This window comes from Pituophis catenifer, unplaced genomic scaffold (genome assembly GCF_029215685.1).
Source record: "Pituophis catenifer annectens isolate HBS135680 unplaced genomic scaffold, rPitCat1.0.hap2 SCAF_1, whole genome shotgun sequence".
In the NCBI taxonomy this organism is placed as follows: Eukaryota; Metazoa; Chordata; class Lepidosauria; order Squamata; family Colubridae; genus Pituophis; species Pituophis catenifer.
The window spans coordinates 296,752,027-296,772,101 of NW_027256881.1; the positions used below are offsets into that span (position 1 = coordinate 296,752,027).

Sequence of the window (20,075 nt, forward strand, 5' to 3'; positions counted from 1 at the left end):
TATTTCCATTTATCTTTATTTATATGAATGCTTCCATATTCTGACACTGAATAAATATTAGTTCAAGCAGTGCTTCTACAACTGAATGATTTTATAACTGAAAAAGCAAAAGGAAAGAAAGAACATGAGGTAAAAATAGTTCTTTGGTGATGACTGGACTGCATTTCCTATAGAGAAAAGGGTTTAGATTTCATCCTTGTTTGTTCTCAGTTGTATTCTCAGAAGAGAAAAGGCAATTTTGCTCCCTCTGTTTTGAATCAGGAAAAACTGTTTTTGATTGAGGGTACAGATGCAGGGATGGTTTAGGGGGCCCAGAGGAGGAGGTGGCTGAATGAAAATTCCACCCTCCACTTAACCCAGAAGTTTTCACTGTAATCTCTCTTGTTTGTGATCCACTCCATTGTATCTTATTTTAATTAATGTCTTCTCAGTTGCAGTTTTTGAATGCATACTTTGTGCCTCTGGTTTGGATTCCATTTCTACTCTAGTCTGCTTTCAAAAAGCACATGTAAATGACAGATGCTTTTCAAAAAGTTAACTTGCTTACATTCCTTTTTTTTTTTTTTTTACAGAATATCTACCATATACACGATCAGTCTCTTCCTCCTGACAATGAAATCTTAGGACCAGGAATTGTGCCACCACCACTTCCCTTTTTGAGAGCTCCTCTAATGTCAATGGATCCAAGGGGATCTTTCATGAGAAGAGGTCCTCCATTTCCACCTGTACCTCCTGGTTCTGTGTATGGTTCACAGGAATATTTTCCAAGGGATTTTGCTGGTTTGCCACGTCCTCTATTACCAAGTAAGTAACTAGTTTCTAAATACTAAATAAATTTCTAGTAAAACATTAACAAACCATAATAAATTGAGGCACAGTCCAGGAAGAAGTAGAAGTATCTGGATCTTTTTCTATTAGACTTCATAGAATAACAATCCAATTTCCTTACTTTTGAGATTTAATCCCAGTTAATTTGCCTAAGTACTTCTGATACATGATTTTTTTCCCTAGTTTAAAACTCTTTTAAGAACATGAAATTTATTATTAAAATTGTTGCTAAACTCTAGCTGTGTTTAATAGTGATTTATAGTCCTAAGGCACATTCTTAAAGATTCTTCGGGAAGGATGCCCCCGTGTTGGACCCAGATGCCATGTGCCAGGTCCCTATGCTCTGCCCCAAAGCCGTTTAAGGTGACCTCAGGCTATCCAAGAAATTCTGTCAAGGTTCCTTCTCCTCCTTGGAGGCTGCGGAGGTCTAGATGGAGAAGGCCTTGAGGATCTGTTTTTTTCTCAGGTGTTACGGTGCATTATGAGAGATTTTTACTAGGAATTTCAGCTGCATTATACTGTATTGAATTATAATAATTTGCATTATTTTATGTCTTTGTATTGTTACCAAATCACTTAGAAACAATAATCTTTTAAATCAGATAGAGGGATGGCTGGGTGAATGGATGGGTGGATGGATATAAGAACAGGCAAGTCTAGCAAAATTAATTAAAATTCACCTTTAAATTAAAAGGATCATGAATTCAGAGCAAGTTTCAGATTGATGCTTTCTTCATATTCCCTGATTGAATGGGAAATAAGAGTTCATTATATTGAGAGAACATCAATTTGGCAAAGGCAGCTTTGAGAGAATGAAACATTCATTGTTTTAATCTTCCTTTTAATGGCTTTTTTTAAAATGTTGCCTGTTACCAGTTGTTTTGAGTTATGTGTCCAATATTAACTAGCCTTGCTCTAAATTCAAATTAAAAAAGATGTTGATAATTCTCTTTGAACAGTGAGAGCTCCCTTTCCTATGAGGCCTTTTTCACAATATCCACCTCCTCCAAGGGCTGGCTTTTTTCCTCCTCCTCCTCCACCACCACTATCTGATAACAGAAATGAAATTTCTGCTGAGTTAACACAGCTGTCAACCGTATCATCCACAGATAATCAAGAATCACAACAAGAAACTGGTTGAATGTCATTTTGTTCTTGACAATTCTCTCGACTGAATTATTTCTTCTCAACTGAAGTAACTTGTTACTTAATCAACTCTATTATTGCTCAAATTGAAGCTGAATAGAGTAATTCTCAGGAGAGTGATCTGTAAATATTGGTTTAACTGTGAATAAATTATAACTATACAGCAGCAACTTTTAAATATTTTTATTTTGCTTATCCAGGAGATGTAAAACTTATTCTGATAAGATGAATTCTCTAGCTGTCTTTTGACTACACCTGGTCTCATAAAAAATTAATGCACGTGAAAATGAGTATTATGGTGAAATGCAGGTGTTAAAAAATAAAAAGGTTTTAATAATTTGTAATATTTTGATTATTTAATAAAAGTCAGTGTCTTCTTTTTTACATCAATTCTGAAAGTATACTCCATGACAATTCTTCTAAAGTTTGGGAGATTTATTGCATCGCTCAAGGAAGAAGTGTCTTTTTAATAATCAAAATGATGATAGTTAGCTTCATCTTATTCCTTCTGATGACTTGCAGCTTATGAACTGTTATTTGAAATTTGAGCCATATAATTTTGCATTGTTCCTTCATTTTTTTTATCACAACAATCCTGCTAGATGGTTTGGATTAAGGAAGAGTAATTGCTTCAGTCTCCAAGTGAAGTTGGGGGAGTCAGGCTTTGACGCCCTTCCTGAAGGCCAGGATAGTGGGGGCGCACCTCACCTCTGGGGGCAAGATGTTCCTCAGGGTGCAACATAGCCTCCCTTGTTTGTTAAGCAAATCCACGCAGGTAGTTAATGCAACATCATATTACCACAACTTGCAGCTTCCTGCTTACTTCCCCACTGACTTTGTCAGAAGCTGGCAGTGAAGGTTGCAAATGTCAATCATGTAACTCTGGGATGCTGTGACCATTGAAAATACGTGCAGGTTGCCAAGCACACACATTGTAATCATGCCGATGTGCGAAGCATTCTTGACTTAATCACTAGAAATGAACAGTTCAATAGAGCCAATAGGAAATGTATCATGCTGCTATAATAAAGAACCTAACAACAATGAATTTTGATGCTTTATTCATTGATTAAAAGAATATACATTTAACATAAACCATACAACATCAGTCATCAAGTCAAACACTCAGCTGGTTTCCTTACATTTTCTGTCAGGAGTTACCTTACTCTGATCACATTTATAAGATAAAATCTCACCACATCTGGCATATACACACACTGTGCCAGTGGATTCACTCTACTGATGTACATATAAAATCCGCATGGTATGTGCTCACTGGAGACAAAACAGCGCACACCTGTCAAAGGTCATTTTAATATAAGATGGTAAAACCATTTGTAAAACACATATAAACTTTTCCATAAATAGAATCATATCTGGACATCTGTTGCATAAATTGTGTTTTCCAAAGCTTACAATATGGCAGCCAGGTCTCAGCACTGCTGGGCACCCACGTTGGCCACTTACTTTATTATTGCAGACTGTCCTTAACGTTAAATGCACAACATTCGTACCACTTAAAACTTGGGTCAGGTGGAAGTCTCACAGAGACCACGTCTGTACCGCGGTTGCCCTGAAACAGTTTAAATCGGCTTTTAAAGCCTCTCAGATATAACAAGATTTTAAAACATACTTCATGGAATGTTCTTCATGCATCATAGCAGCTCATACCTGTGATAGAACAAGGTTTGTATCGGTTTCTTTTCCTTCCTTTACATTCACTATTCACAGTGAAACAGGTGCATGTTTAAGAGTTCTGAGGTTGCTGACTGAGCCACAGCACAGCTGTGTACCACAGGTCGAAATTCGACCTTATATATTACAATCTAGCAGTACCTGGCTGGCCAAAAATTGGCCTGCCCCTGCCAGCATGTGGGCACTTCTTCATTTTAATCTATTCTTTGGCAGCTGACACAGGCGCTGACAGAGAGAATCCAGTGACTTAGTTGCTAGGGATTTCACGACTAATGTTTGTTTGCAAGCAAAGTAGACTTATAAATTTATATCTAAATTGTTAGGGTTTTACCCCATTGGAGTGTATAATCTTAACATTTCTTTTCAAACCTGGGCCCGAAGCTAACTTGGACAGAGAAGCTGACAGACCACGAGAAAAAGAAGCTATAATTAATTTACAGTGAAACTACATCTTATAGCCTTCAGAGTCAGGTAAACCTCTGAATAAGCTACACAGTGCAAGAAACTACTGTTCATATTTAAGGAGGAGATTGCAGAATGGAAGTAATTCATGCTTCAGATATTGTATGTGAAATCAAAGCAAGGTTTACAGCAAATGGTATTGATCGTCTTGATTTAAAAAAAAAAAAAAGCTTAAGTAGCATGCTACCAATTTACATGACAATGACCGCATTCACCGGGCTATGAATAGTAAAAAGATTTTTGGCTTCTGAGCACAAAAACTCCGACAATAGTAAAATCAGTGAAGTTGCAGAGTTACTCAGTACAAAAAGAAAGTTAGCTGGCAATCTCACGATAACCTTCAGCCTCATCTGAGTTTTGTTTTGTTTTGTAGACAAGTCCATTAACCGTGAAAGCCCTAAACATTGCCACTTTCAGCTTCTAAACAATACCCGACTACGTTCTTTGATCAAGAAGTAGAATATACATATATAATTCTATATAGCTAATACTGATTAAACACAGCACAAGAGGGGTTAATTCACACTACTGAAAAACATAATAGGACCCTACTTGCATATGTAACCACAGGAACTGTAAATAAAGAGAACTAAATGCCTTCACTGAAGCTTTGCATTTCTCTGTAAAAATGACGAGTTGGCTCAGTAAACACACTGAGCAATTCTATGTCCATGACTGCATGCCAGGGTCGACCCAATCCAAGGGATACCTGCTCAATGAGATTATGCACTGGATCTACATCCTGATCAGCCAGTTCACCATTGTCAAAATCAATGCTTTCTTCTGTGACTTCAAGCACTTTCAAATCAGAGCCACGAAGACGAGCAATGGCAATCAGGTTGTGAGCCCAAACAGTATAACCTGAAACACAAAATCACACATTATTTTACTGGATTTCAGTTTTCTTCCTCCCTCCCTATTCTACAGATTTAACAACTAATAACTAATGCCTTGCTATTAGCTTTCCATCTAATAATTTTCTCATTTAACAAACAGTCCTCTAAGTTGGTGATCAAATAATGGAATTCATTCAAGAGGTTAGAATGTTAAACAAATTAGCTTTTACTGTTTTGTTACCAGTCTTTATTAAAATAATATTTCTAGATGTGTGTAAATACATTTCTCATAACATTTATACATATACATTGAGCAAGCTGCTCTATTAGCACAGCACACAAGAATTTTAGATTAAGCAGCCAGTTATCTTAAGACTTGCTGGAAGTTTAAAAATAAACAATAATATATAACTAAAACAAAAGTATTTTTAAAGCTAGGGTTCCTTTCTTCCAATTTGATTGTTTTGCAATTGTCTCAGTCTTGAATTATAACAATTTTTGCACTTTAATTCCTAATTTATATGCATAATAGTGTGCTAAAACCAATGGGAAGCTTAATTCCTCTTTATACTCTTTATATAAATTTTCTTTCTCATAAGAAAAAGTTGATGAGCTTACAATTGCGTATCTGTACATATATACTAGTGATAAACACTAAATGATTTTATAAGTGATCAATGCTTTTCACCGTACCATGTACTGCCAGAAGAGATAGCCTTGTGCACCTCCACGCCAATAAAACCAATGGATCTTCGGTCCGGTTGTCACTGAGATCTGGGAAGCCAGACATATCTATCACATCATTCATTAATATGAAGTGAGTGAGGAACTTATCATACTGCCTAGATATGAGATCAACAACAGCGCCTGAAACGCAAGTAATGTAGCTGTCAAAGTGAATCCTTTCCAGTGGGATACTAGGTTTAAGAATCCTTAACATGTCATCACTCTTGATATCAAAAGCTATTATATAGACCCGAAGATTAGTGCTGTTGCGTGTCAGGGCTTTCCAATCTTCATCTTCTGGCATGTTCTCCAAGGATTTGTGCATTACAGAAATATTGTGGACCAGAAGAGATAGTCGATGCAAAGGCACGTGGTTATTGTCAGCCAAAACTCTCGCCATTTCTCCTGTAAAATCACAGAAATCCAAGGCAAGCGAGCGTAGATTGATAAAGCGCTCCATTTCAATTGCTGTGATAAGAGTGGTATTACCCGGAATGTGGTTATCCAGTAGGCTCAGGTGCTCCATGGTGCTGGCAATGGAATTTGAGAGAGATGACAAAGATGTGGGTGTTACAATTTGTAGCATAAACCCACATGACAACCATTTCAGTTGCCTGCTGTTTCCCAAAATTTCTTCAAATAGCTGCTGTATTCTGCAAGAAAAAAACAACAAACGTTTAAATCTTCCATAATAAATTCAGAGACAACAAGTAAGTAATGAAATTATACCGTTCTCTGATGTTGCACTGTCTACACAATTGTTATCTTTAAATTTCTGAAGTACAAATTGTACTATACTATTCTGGGGAAAATCCACTTGTCGGTTCAGAACTTAAGTTCCTTAATTGCTCTATTTTAAATAAATATAACATAAACTCAATGTTTGCCTTCTGAAATTCTGCATTCTAACTTGCTCTGTTCTCCTTTATTTTTATTCAATATATGCTCAGGTTATCTACCATACACAGCTAGAACTCCTACATAATGCAAATTGATGAAGTTAATAACATTACCTATCTATTCCATGCTATCGACATTTCTCATTTAAATATCCCAAAGTGAAATTATTCAATGTACCAATTGATTTGAATATAAATAGGTGGATGTGACATTTCCTGATAAAAACGCATTGTCATAATATTCACTTTCCAGTCATGATTGAACATTAGTAAACTTATTTTGTCAGATGTATTCACCTTAAAGCATTACAAAAAGAGTAATAACAAACTGTTCTTTATAAGTTCACCTGACAGTGATGATAAAAATTACATTTTTCCTTCAAGAAGATCAAGCCATTGTATGATTTCCTAATGTACATTGCATTCTAATTACTCTGTGAAGGAAGCTAGTCCGAAAAGTAGCGATTAGCTGACAGTAAGCAAACATGCCATATGGTTGAATGGAGATCAGAATCCAACCATCTAATTAGTCCGTATCAGAAAGTTTTGAAGCTGCATAAAAAGTTTTGTTTGGAAAGCTGCAAACGGGCATACAAATTACAGTCCTCTGGAAAATAGAAATGCCTTAAAAAAAAAAATCTATAATAGAAACACGGAAACATAGAAAATTGATGGCAGAAAAAGACCTAGTGGTCCACTGAATTTGCGCTTTGAGTTTGTTTTCTGTTTAATTTACTTATTATATTTACTTATTATTTTTGCATTTTATTTATTTTTATGTTTTAATTTTTGTCCAACGTTACAATTCAGTTATTGATGACCGATCCAATATCTCTGCTGGAAGTTGGTTCCAAGCTTCCATTACTCTTTCAGTGAAGTAATACTTTCTAACATTACTTTTGAACTTCCCTCCTGTCAGTTTGAGAATAAATGTTGTTCTCTCTTAAAACTAATAAAAGCACAATCCAATAAGGTTTGAATGGTGTATACACCATTTATACCAGTTTCTTGCACATGCACACACACACACACACACGTTTTTGCAAGGTGAAAGATTCTGGAACAGAATTCTATGTGGCCCAAGATTTTATTATTTGATGGAAAATAGGAATCCAGCGATGCTTACATCCTTTAATGCACTATGTGAGAGGTATTACAACGTGGTCCCCAATCCCCAGGCTGTGACTCACTACTGGGTCGTAAGCCATTCGGAACGAGGCCGAAGAGAGCTCTCGCACGCATCTTCACTTACGTGATCAGTGGGCGAGTGCATGCATGCACATCCCCACTTGCACAAACAGCTGGCAAGCGTATGCGCACACACTCCATTTATGTGTGCGGTGGGTGCGCGTGCCTGCTGCTCATGAACATGGAGCTACCCACACTCTTGCCCGCCGCTTGCACAAAACCATCCCCTCTCTCCCCGGCTCCCAACTGTCCGCAAAGCCGGAAAAGTTGAGGAACTCTATTACAAGATCTCTAGAAAGTTTTTCTTGATAAATTAACTGTATCTGTAGTCAAAGCTTATGAAATATCCTTTTGAAATAATTGGCTAGAATACCGTGTTTCTCCAAAAACACGACCCACCCCAATAAGCCCAACTCTAAGTTTTTGGGGGTGGGCCTAATATTACCCCTGCCCAAAAATAAGCTCGGGGGATGGGCGTGGCCAGCACAAGTGGTGACGTGGGCAACTGTCCGGCTGCAGCTGCAGCCTGCTGGCCCCTTGGGGCAGATTTTGCCCTTCTTTTTCTGGGTGCAGCGCTTCTGCTTGTTGGGCCGCTTCCCTGAAGCCAGCAGCTCCGTGGCCAGCTGCTTTGCTTTTTCCCTCTTTTTGGGAGGCTTGCAGGAGGCTTTTTGGTGAACAGGAGGAAAATGGGGAGGGGAATTTTCCTGCCTGCCATCCTTCCCTCAATCTGGATTGAGTTTGAGGAATGGATGACAGGCAGGAAAATTCCCCTTCCCATTTTCCTCCTGTTCGCCAAAAAGTCTCCATTCTGAATGCTGAAGGTTCAGAATGGAGGGGATGGTGCGTCCACAGCACGTCCAGCTTACCAAGTCTGGACTGCTGCACCTCAAAAAAAGTAAGACCACCTCAAAATAAGCCCAAGTGCTTATTTTCAAGTCTAAAAGAAAATAAGACTTGGTTTTATTTTCTGAGAAACACGGTAGACAATGAGACATTTTGTGAGAAAGAATGTGAGCAAAGCTACAATGTATGGCATTATTTGCTGATTATTTAAATATTAAGTCACTGGCAGCAATGAAATTCACTGGTTGATTCTCAGAAACAATTCAAAATTTCAACTAGCATTAATTATCTGTTCAGTATTACTCCATTGAAAACAATACTGCTTCATATCTTTCTCTTCAACATCCAGATGAATATTCTGCATATGACATAAAGTTGCTAGATTTAGGTAAATTTGTGAAAGTCACTGCTAAATAATTTTTGCGCTCAACTTTCCTTTCACTGGGCTGCACTTATTTGAAAGGCATCTATTTTTTTATAGATAGCTTAACATTTTTGCAGGCCTGCTCAGAAAAGGTCTTGCAACAGGAGTGGGCTGGATTAGATAAATGTATAGCCCAGGTGTGTCCAACCCAGAGTCCATGGGCACCAGGCGGCCATGGACAGTTAATACAGATAGTCCTCGACTTACAACAGGTCATTTAATGACTTTTCAAAGTTAGAGTAGCACTCTGTTTTTCAAATTTCCAACAGTTGCAGTCCCATGGCCACGTGAACAAAATTTGGATGTAGGGCAATTGACTCATATTTATGACAGTTGCAGTGTCCTGGGGTCACGTGATCACCTTTTGAGGCCTTTTGACAAGCAAAGTTAATGGAGAAGCCAGATTCACTTAACAACCATGTTACCAACAATTGCAGTGATTTACTTAATAACTGTTGCAAGAAAGATTGTAAAATGGGGCAAAACTCACAAATGTTTCACTTAGCAACAAAAATTTTGGGCTCAACTGTGATTGTAAGCCGAGGACTACCTGTAATGTGGCATTATACCAGGGGTGAAATGCTACCGGTTCGGGCCGGTTCACCTGAACCAGTAGTAAAAAATGCGACCAGTTCACTGAACAGGTAGTTAAAAAATGCTTTAAAAAGTAAAAAAAAAAAAAAAGTTCCGATGATCGTGCATCGCTCAGCTGATCTTCGGAACTGTTTTTTTTTTTTTTTAACTTTTTAAGCACTTTTTTATTATCAGTTCTCTGGAACCGGTACTTAAAAATGCTTTATAAAGTAAAAAAAAGCAGGAAATACAAAAGCATGCATTTGGTGTGGATTGCGCATGCATGCACAGCGTGCGTCTGGTGTGCACTGCTCATGCATGCGCAGCGCATGCGCAGGCAGCGAACCGGTGGTGACCAGCAGAGGATTTCACCACTGCATTATATACATATTATTAATTATATCTACCATTCAATCCTATTTTATGGCTTTCTGAGAAGAGTTGCGCAATGCCAATAATAACTAACCATGTATGTAATACAGATACTGCAAAATCATGAGCAATTTAGATCTGTAACTATATAATGGCTTTGTAAAACCATTGTATTTACAATTCTGTTTATATGAAACATTTACATTCAGTTTACAATACTGTAGTAAAATGATACAGACAACTTACTGCTTAATCTTTTTGCCATCTGGATCTACTTTGCTGAGGTATGTATTTGATATAATTCCATGTTGTTGCAGAATGCTTATATCACCAAAGAGACTTAATTTCTGAAGATTCCTATTTAGAAAAAAAATAAAATTCAAAAGGGAAAAAACCTTACATTTTAATTATCTATTTGTCGATTTACCTCAAAAACATTTTTCTTTTCTAGGGCTGTCCAAAACCTTAGATATACAGAACAGGTAGTTCTAGACACAGAACTAGACCATAGGTGCTTGGACCAGATATAGACCTGGAACAAGAAGAGATGGTCAGCAATCCAAGATTAGCAAGGAAAGAGAAGCCAAAAGAAGATCAGGGTTAGGGTTAGGGTTTTATATCAACAAACTAATGGAAGTGTTCTCCTATTACATTACTGTTATTTGTTTCCTATGCCTATTTGTCTGTAGCAGAGCACATTGAAAATGGCAGACTTTTCCCCAAAGAGCCTATTTGATACACAAAATGAAATTAATTCAAAATAAGTGGGAAATACTATTTTAGCAGTTATTTCTTTCTATCATTTTTCAGACTGCCACACCCTCTGGTTACAAACTACTATAACAATGAAGCTGTTTTTGGCAAATCTTATCTAGCATCATGCATAATCATGATGGACTGGCTAATCTTTATCAGCTTTTGAAAAGGATTTTTCTTCCAGATACAGCTTAGCTTTCTATGCTGTAAACTGTAAATATAAATATAGCAATTTTTAATTGTAAAACCACATTGAAACATTGCAGTATGTGAACCAAATTACCTAGAAAAGTGTTTTAAAGATTAAAGATTTAAAGTTAAATCAAAAAGCTCAAAAGGATACCCTTGGACTCAGAGAATGACTATGTAGAGTATGATTGCATTCATTGTGGGAAATGTAGGTAAAATCTACCACTGGTTTCAGCTGGGGCTGGCCAATGTGTGTATGTGTGCATGCACGAGTGCATGTGTGTGTGCCAGATGGAAGGGCCAGAACAAAAACAAAAAATTATATATTAATATTGGTAGCTAATAATTTAATTACTAATTACAATTAACTGCCTTAAAATAAGAAACTACATTTATAAAATTAATTTTTCTCAATTTGCAAATAGAATATGGTAGTTTTCTTGCTTATACAAAACCATTCTGACACCTACACTTTCCTCCTTTTCATACAGAAACAACTAAAAATAAAAGAGATGAATTTAGTTAGCTGCACTGCCACAGAAAGATAAAAAGGGAGAAACAAATTTGGTACAGATAAGGTACAGGAAAAAGGCAAGTGAACAGGGAAGGAAAAAGGAAAGAGTAGAAATCCATTTAAGGATTATAAAGTGATTAAATGATGAACACTCCTTAATCTCAACCACACATAGATAAATTCAACCATAGTTTCGACTGGGAAACTATGAGCATCCTAGGCCAAGATAAATCCAAACATTCTAGGGAATTCCCGGAAGCTTGGCACTTAGACAAATCAGTCATCAATAGATACATAAACTACATTTACACACCATTCAAAAGAAACAAAAAGATAATATCATATCATATCTTCTCTAGCAACCAACACCCAAATAAACAGAGATTAACATCAGACAAACACTCAAGGAGAAAACAGTACCTTAATCAAGGAACTACTAATAAGAAAGCTGCATTCCTACTAACACTGGCAGGGAAAGCTACTGTATATAAACAGGGAGCAAACCTAACACTTACTGGCAATTATTATGTTACCTAGTTGGTAATAAAAATCAAATTCAATCCTGAGCTACATATACTCTTTTCTATTGAAAAAATAATGAAATTTGGCAGACAAGTAATCCTTTTGGAGTAGCAGCTAAACTCCAAGTCATACCCACTGCTCTATTCTTCTCATCAAATGCAAGATAATATCGCACAGGCACAGACAATCAACCACAGTAATTCTTAGGAAAATATATTACTTCTCCTCTGTCTGGTAAGTACAATCAGTTTCTGTTGGTAGGCTTGCCACAGTGTTATTGTTAAGAACAATTAAAACACCCAATCCAGAAGCATTTATATGTTGTGAAAATCCTATTTCAGACTTTCCTAATTAGCGATTTCCAGCAGGTAGGTAAGGGACTGCTGTTGGATGGAGGAGGGAGCAAGGGATTGTGAGAGTGGCTGGGAAACTGTCAGGGAACATTCAAAATGAGATCATGTGATTGCAGCAGCATCTTGGCTGAATTGAAACAGCAGCATCTTGGCAGAGCTGAAGCAGCAGCAACCTGTCAGCCTGTCAGCGCTGTCAGGTTGCTGTCAGCGCTGAAGCAGTCACAATTTCCCCAAATTCTTTAATGCCTTCAAGAATAGCAGAGCTTTTAATGTAGTTGAAAAGTTCTTTAAAAATTCAGGGAGATATTCAGAGATGTATCTCCCTTGAAAGTAGCCCATGTTGAATTGTATGGCACACTCAAGCATCAGGAACTGATCATAGGAAATCTTTTATGACATTTGTATTGTATCATAAAATGTGTTATCATAAAAATTATGTCAAACTTCAATTCCATGGGAGTAATGTGTCCCACATCTTGGGCTCATTTTATAAATTAGCCCATTTGGAGTAACTTAATTCAAAATGTTTTGCCTTGTGGTGCATGTTTTAGCCAGTTAAAGGTCGCAGGAATCAGTGTTTTAATAGTATGTAGATAACTAGACAACCTGTGATCAGTTGTGTCATATTTCATAGATATTTTCTTACCAGACTCCTCAATACTTTTCACAAGGACAGTTTCTAATGAATTATCTTCACTGGAAAAACTAGGAAACATTGAGAGATGTATCTGCCTTGAAAATAGCCCATAAAGAACTATATCACAGTCAATATCAGCATAGGAATTTTTAATGATGTTTTGTATTATGTCATAAACTATTTTATAATCAATTTAATACTACAGGAACGAGAGTTTTGGTAGTATATAGATAAATAACCCTTCGTTACTATTCAATTTTCCCAATGATTGCATAAAAACACAGATTCAAAGACATGTACATTTTGCAAATAAATTCCTGTTCAAATCATGACAATATGTTGAATACATCATATAGTTTTAAAATATATAAATTGCTTTCCAAACATTTTAATGGGCCAGCTTTAATATCTGATTTATATGCTTCATGTAGAAAACTGAGCTCCAGATGTGAATATTTTAATTAGAAGCAACAGCTAGCATCTAAGAACACTAAGCACTATCACTATTTTTAACTCTGCAGACTAGCATTTCTTGCCTCAGGTATAGTAGATTCTAGAAAAACAGCACTGTCATCTGAAAGTTGTACACAATTCCATAAACTATAAGTACTACATAATTTACAGTCCATCCAATTTCAGAATATCACTGTTTTCAATTTTTATTCAACATTATGTTATACATTACAAAGAAAAGCCAGGCATAGAAGGGTTAACCAAGGAAACAAAGGTAAAGAAATTTGGGGTCCTATTTTAATATTGAGTGGTTCATTGACTGCAGAGTTAATGGTATGACACAGTCACCCAACTTATGACCTATTTTATACCCTGGAATTGAGAAGCCATCTAAATCTGATACAATCCTTTCACTGAAGAGGAGGGTGATACTGTTTTTTTAGGAAAACACATTCCTATTCATTACCAGACAGATATCTAAAAAGAAATTACAATCTTGAGAACTTGTCCAACTGGATAAAAAAATTAACAATTTATATGGGTTGCTAATTTATGGTTTTTATATCATAAAATGTTTTATACAGTTCGCCAAATTTTTAATTCTAAGGAAATCATGGGTCCCAGATTTTGGACACGTTCTATAAGTTAGCACATTTGAGGTAACTTGATTCAAAAATTGTTGCCTTATCATGTACCGCTCTTTAGAAAAAATAATAATGATGACAGGAGGCAATGTATGAAAATTGTCTAAGGCAGCCAAAAACTATTGGCTGATAATCCTGATAATTCTTGCTTTCTTTGCTGAAAATACAAAACACTATTTTCCTCATTTGGCCAGGGATTGTATGTGGAAAATATGTCTGTAGCAAGCTTTCACAACTAATGGAGGTTTTATTGTATATGATGACAGAGATTTATTGATTATTTTTCCCAAAGTTGCTTTCTTCAAAATGTGAAAAAAATTCCAAGCAGAAATATAATCGCAATGGACAAAATTGATACATATACAGAAATAGTAATGAAGACAAGTGTAGAAAAATGATCTCATTTACTTAGCTATTTTAATTTTCAGAAATTCTTAACAACAGGAATTTTTTTACTTTAATTATGTTTTCTTTATTGTTAAGGATTAATATTGTAAAAATTAATCCACAGGCAATCATGTATCCTGACTATAATATTAAAGAGTTAAGAATGCTATAATAGATTAAAATAGATTCTCTTGCCTGTATAATTCTAAAATATTGCAAGATACAGAATCCTTTAGTTTAATGCACATAATTTACCATACTCTTCCAGTCTGAAAGAAAATGTAATTGTGTGCTGGCATGGTAGGTTATTAGCTAGACCACAATAGTGTGTGTGTGTGTGTGTGTGTGTGTGTGTGTGTGTGTGTGTGTGTGTGTTATTTATTTCAGACAGAATTCCAAAAACCTCAGCAGGACTTCTAGTAAAATGTATTAAAAAAGCCATTCAAGGCATATTAGGCCAATTTCAGGTCACACCATACCCAGAATTCTGTAGTCCCTAAGGTAACGGGAGTAGGAAACTAGGAGCTAGATTGTGTGAATGCAGGATGTTTTTTAAATCCTGAGATTTGGGAATATGGTAATTAAACATCAGCTGTAAAAGTACTCTGACTCAAAAGCAACTATTAAAAATGTTAGATATCAACACTAGAATTAATAAGAAATTCTTTCCAATTTAAGATAAGGAATATACCTAAACATTAGACCAATATATGGAATTTCTTGAAGTTCTATTTCATTTTGTCTGAACTGTTTCACAAAATTAATTCTGCTGTTTTTTTTTAATGTAAAAAATTAAATATAGCCTGTTAATTCCTGGGTCGGAATGTTTTCTAACAGGAACTAGATTCTTTAGCAAAGCAATGACAGAAAAGAGTTAACTGATTTAGTTTTATAGGAGCAAGGAGCTACAGAGCTTTCATCCTTTTTCCTCTAGTACAATTGGCACATTTTGGGAGAGCCCCTTCTCCACACACTTTAGCTACTCACTATATTCCCTTGTAACTTGGCTTCTGTAAAAAATCAAATATTTTGGAACATAACCAGAGGAAGGTTCTACGGAAGCTTCTTTTCTGTTGATAGATCTTGGGATTATAAGTAAATATCTGGATAGGTCAGCTGAAATTACATTAAGAACCAGTTGATTATGTTTGTAATCTGGATTTGATCTTTGGTCTCCAAGTGCTATTTCTTGTGCAAACTTTTTAAATGTATAACTAGTGAGATTGTTCCTTGTCAATGACTATAATTTATTACTTTTGACACTAATTATTTAATAATTAACAACTTAATGATTTTAAGCATTTTTAAAAAATATATGCTGTTTTATTAAGAGCTTCTCAGTTATTAAATATGGTCCATCACTTATAGTATACATTGTGATCTAATCATTTTTGCAGCTGTAAAAATAGATATAGTAATGACTGAAATCCAGTAAAACTGCTTGTGAAGTAGGCAAGGAGACTATGAGTTCAAGCCTTAGGCAAGAGAAAGTGAAAGTGAAAGTGAGTGAGAGAGAAAGAGAAAGAGAAAGAGAAAGAGAGAGAAAGGAAAGGAGAAAAGAGAAAATTCTTTTAACTTGACATTCATCTACTCTGTATATTTATGCAATATACAGTGTATTCAGAAAGTATTCAGACCCCCTTTACTTTTGTCAATTTCAATCCCATCACTTTTAATGTGGTGCAATCTTACGTTATTTACTTAAGAGATTTATCACATTCCACAGGATTTTTCTCATAATAGAATGTTGGTTGTTGTTGCAGAACAAAGTTTTCATGGTTATGTTTTTTCTCAATAAATTACCTACAATAAGAGTAGGAGATTAAAACCACTTGAAATTGGCATACATAGTGGGGAGTGTTAATTTCTTATTTCACAGAAAAAGTTAAAAGTCAATCTTATTTTCAGGATTTACCATCTCTTTATACTTATTAGATACCTGAATCATGTGTTTATTAGTTACAGCCAACATTTCTTTTGTTCACTACATAGCCTAGCAATCCTTATTTAGTTATCTTTGGGCATAAGTATACATTACAAACAAAAGGCCTGCTCTCGCCTTTCTATAAGAAAAAAGTAGCTTTGAAAAGAGAAAATTTCAAAGACAAAATATGAAATTAACTATATGCAATATTCCCCCATCAACTATTTATTTTTCCAACTTTAGACCTGAGATGCTTTGCCCTCCCCCTTTTTAAATTTCTGGGTTTTAGAAATACATTTGTGTTGTATTTGTGAAGGTAAATATATACCTGTGAAACTCTGTAAGTGGTTAGGGAGGACAGAACTTGAAGAGGGCTACAAAGACTCTTAAAATTTGTCAATAGGCACTTCACTACTTTTAAAATCAAACTAGTACTTTTAACGCTTTATAAAAGTTACAGCATTTTTTAAAAAGTTACATCAATCAACGTATTACTGCATAAGTATATATGGTTAATAATACCATTTATCCATTATTAGACTCCTATTTAGATTTGCTGTATCTGATGGCATTTACAATCTGTCTGCAGCAAAGATCACCCCGTAATCTTAATTAGTTGCAGAATTGATGGTGTGTGAATTCGATAGACTAATCATTTTGTCTACGATAAGGCTATTTCAATAATGTTGGGAGCATGTTCTAAACAAACATGACCTGAAGAGATCAACTGCACACATGAAGAGATACATAGCTAATAATCAAGGTTAATCATGAGATACAAATGAGCCCTGTAATACAGTTTGGTGGATATAGCAGTTCTGAGCAAAAACAGATCTGTATAAATTATTTTGTTTTTCTACTTGCAACAAAGATCTATGAATTACTGTTATATTTGTCAAATTATTTATCCCAATATAGTGGCTTGATTAGCCAAATGGATTAGCCAAGTTAACCTTTTTAGATTCTCAATTTGTATAGGTTTTATTGCAAGATGCTTATGATAGCTTATTATTATTGATGGTCTTCTCTACCTTTTTTTTAACTTCTTCATTTTATGGATTCACTCCAGAATTGAGTAGTTTCACTGCAGCTTTTTCACAATATGTAAAAAATAAAAATGTGAAGCAGCCGCAAAAACCCTATGGTAAAATTATGGGTAATTTGGTGGGCAATGAGCACAAATTCCTGACTCACTCTTAAATGTTTCACTACAGAAAAAATCTAATGATCTCTTGTGACAAAAGCTGTTGCATCACAGTACCTAAGAGACGTGAGCTATAAAGCTAGAAATGTATGATTCAGAGCTGTCTCCTATTTATTAGCTCAATTATGCCATTTATTTTATTTAGGAAATATAAAATCCAAGGAAAAGGTAGTAACATAATTGACTTACACTTCCAAGGCAGAAATTAATTAATTATGCAAAATAGGTTTTGTTTTATCTCCAACAGAAAAATGGGACAAAGCACAGCACGAAGAAAAGCAAAATCTTACTGAAAGGACATTTTAATTTGTAGTGAAGTAGGGAGATATAACGGTAATGAAAATACAGAAGGAAAAAAGAAGATAGGTTAATAGCCTTAGAACATAACTGTATAAATTTGGGTCCTTTGTTGACCTTGAAAGGTTAGAAATCTTAAGAGTTCTTTGATGAGTTCCTTGATGAATACAAAACAAATTCCTAAGCAAGCTTATGTTTTACTAAATCATATTGGATATGGTTTTCCTTTTAAAATGCTATCATCTTATATAACCTAAATGAATACTGTTGAGCCACTTCTTTCTGGTATAATGTATTAGTCCCACCCCCACCCCCAGGATGCATATAGCTCCTACTCTAATGATGTTCCATAGCCTTTGAAAACCTGGCTGTTCTCCCAGGCTTTAGGCTAAGGTGGCTGCAGTGCTTTGTAGTTGTTTTGCTTTAGGTTTGTTGGTTCTCCAATGGACATTTATTTCTTGAGTTGTGTGAGTTGTTTGCAGTCAGGCAGCCTCTAAATTATACACAGTATATAAATAAAACGTAAGAGACTTTAAAGGATGTCTGCAGTGACTAACCTGGAAAGTGTACTAGAATGGAGGCTTTCAAGCCACTTTCTCCAGTTTTGAAGGGTTTCATTTGGCTAAAAGACCAACTACATCATGTTTTTCAGCCCATGGTCCACTTGCTCCATGCTGGCTTCCAATTAGTACCGGGCACTTTTTTCCCCCCTTTGAGGTATTTTAAAATACCAATGATCCAATAAACGTCACAAGAACCGACAGGCTTTGGGTAAATATACGATCAATTCATCAAAACAGGAGGCACCTTATAGAGAAAGGGATGCCCCAAGGAAGCCCCTCGTTGTTGTTTTTTTTTAGACGACACATCAAAGCATCTTTTTTTCCCCAACTGTACTTGAAGTTCCCAGCAAAAGCAGCAGCAGCAGCAGCAACGCTCGCTCGTTTCAAGCAGAGATCTCGCCTGCAGTTGGCGACATGCTACGAGTGTTCCTTTCCGAGTGTTCTTTCACGTCGGGTTTCCCCAGTGAAGAAGGCAGCGACACGCTCGCCTCTCCCCTCCCCTCGCTTCCTGCTCCCCCTCCGTTGGGCGAGAGGCAGGCGCTCTGAACAACTGGCTTCCCTCCATGTTCTCAACTCCATCCGAGAACTTTTCCCCGACTGCGACCTTAAGGGAAACCTTGCGGGCAAAAAGTTTGGGTGGTGGAAAGGGCGGCGGCGGGGGGGGGGGGGAAGAAACCCCGGCCGCCTCCTCCTTTGTTCCCCCTCCTCCACCCCACCCACCCGAGGTCCCTCGTGGGCGGTGGTGGTCCAAAGGCTCAGCACCTACCTGTTGTTGCGGACGCTGCTTAATACGCAGAGCACGAGCTCCAGGTATGTCCTCAAGAGCTCCAGCCAGCGAGGGCAGAGCGGCGCTTCCCCCTCGGCCACCGTCGCCGTTACCGCCGCCGTTTCTTGGCAGACCCCACTCGCGCTTCCGCCGCCGCCGCCGCCGCCGCTGCCGCTGGGATAGTTGTCAGCGGCGAACTGGACTCGGAGTTCGCGCACGAACCAGCCGCACTTGCGCATCAAGAAGTCGAGGCGCGGGCGCTCCGCCGGGCAGACGCGCAAGCTGAGGCGCAGCCGGGGCCACAGCGCCGGGTAGAAGAGGCACTCGCGCCAGTGCGAACAGGCGGCTGAGGCCCGAAGTCGGTCGGGGGCCGCCAGGAACGAGAAGATGTGAACCACCAACTCGCTGGGCAAGGAGCCGGCGCCCACCGACCCCCCGCACACCGACGACATCGCCGGCCCAGCCGCCGGCGGCCGTAGCCCAAAGCCCGGCCCCGGCCCCGGCCTTCCCTCCGGCTCCTGCGACAAAAACAACAACATCAATGACAAGGCGGAGGGAGGCGGGGCGGGACCGGACGGGACTCTGCTACCGCCGGAGCCTACCATCGCACTCGGCCGCAGGGGGAGCCTGGGACGTACCATCGGATTCCGGATGAGGGCGACGGCATGAACGGATGAACGCATGAACGCCCTGGGAGCGGAGGGAAGGCGAGAGAGGAAGAGGGATAGGCGGAGCATACCAAAATGTATCCAGCAGGCGGGGATAGCCGGTGCTGTTGCTTTTATGACTCAGCACAACTGAAGGACAAGGGGGGGAAGGCGGTGTGGCTCGTCGCGCAGCTTAATCATCTAGACTTGGCGGGCTGAGCTCCAGC

General features: G+C 37.6%; 2 protein-coding genes across 2 annotated transcripts in view; one reads left to right on the forward strand and one right to left on the reverse strand.

Moving 5' to 3' along the window:
• Positions 1–2,140, forward strand: part of MIA2 (MIA SH3 domain ER export factor 2) — a 54,719-nt gene extending 52,579 nt beyond the window's left edge. The window contains exons 29-30 of the mRNA XM_070940631.1: positions 573–804; positions 1,788–2,140. Of these exons, the coding sequence (XP_070796732.1) occupies positions 573–804; positions 1,788–1,969 (414 nt within the window). The 3' untranslated portion in view covers positions 1,970–2,140. The remainder of the gene's footprint in view (positions 1–572; positions 805–1,787) is intronic.
• Positions 2,141–3,018: 878 nt separating this feature from the next.
• On the reverse strand, positions 3,019–19,964 carry FBXO33 (F-box protein 33). Its single transcript, XM_070940643.1, has 4 exons — positions 19,202–19,964; positions 10,239–10,349; positions 5,661–6,346; positions 3,019–4,992 (listed from the first exon to the last, which is right to left on the reverse strand). Exons 1-4 carry the CDS (start codon positions 19,936–19,938, stop codon positions 4,721–4,723), a joined length of 1,806 nt encoding a protein of 601 aa, XP_070796744.1. The 5' UTR covers positions 19,939–19,964; the 3' UTR covers positions 3,019–4,720.
• Positions 19,965–20,075: the final 111 nt, after the last annotated feature.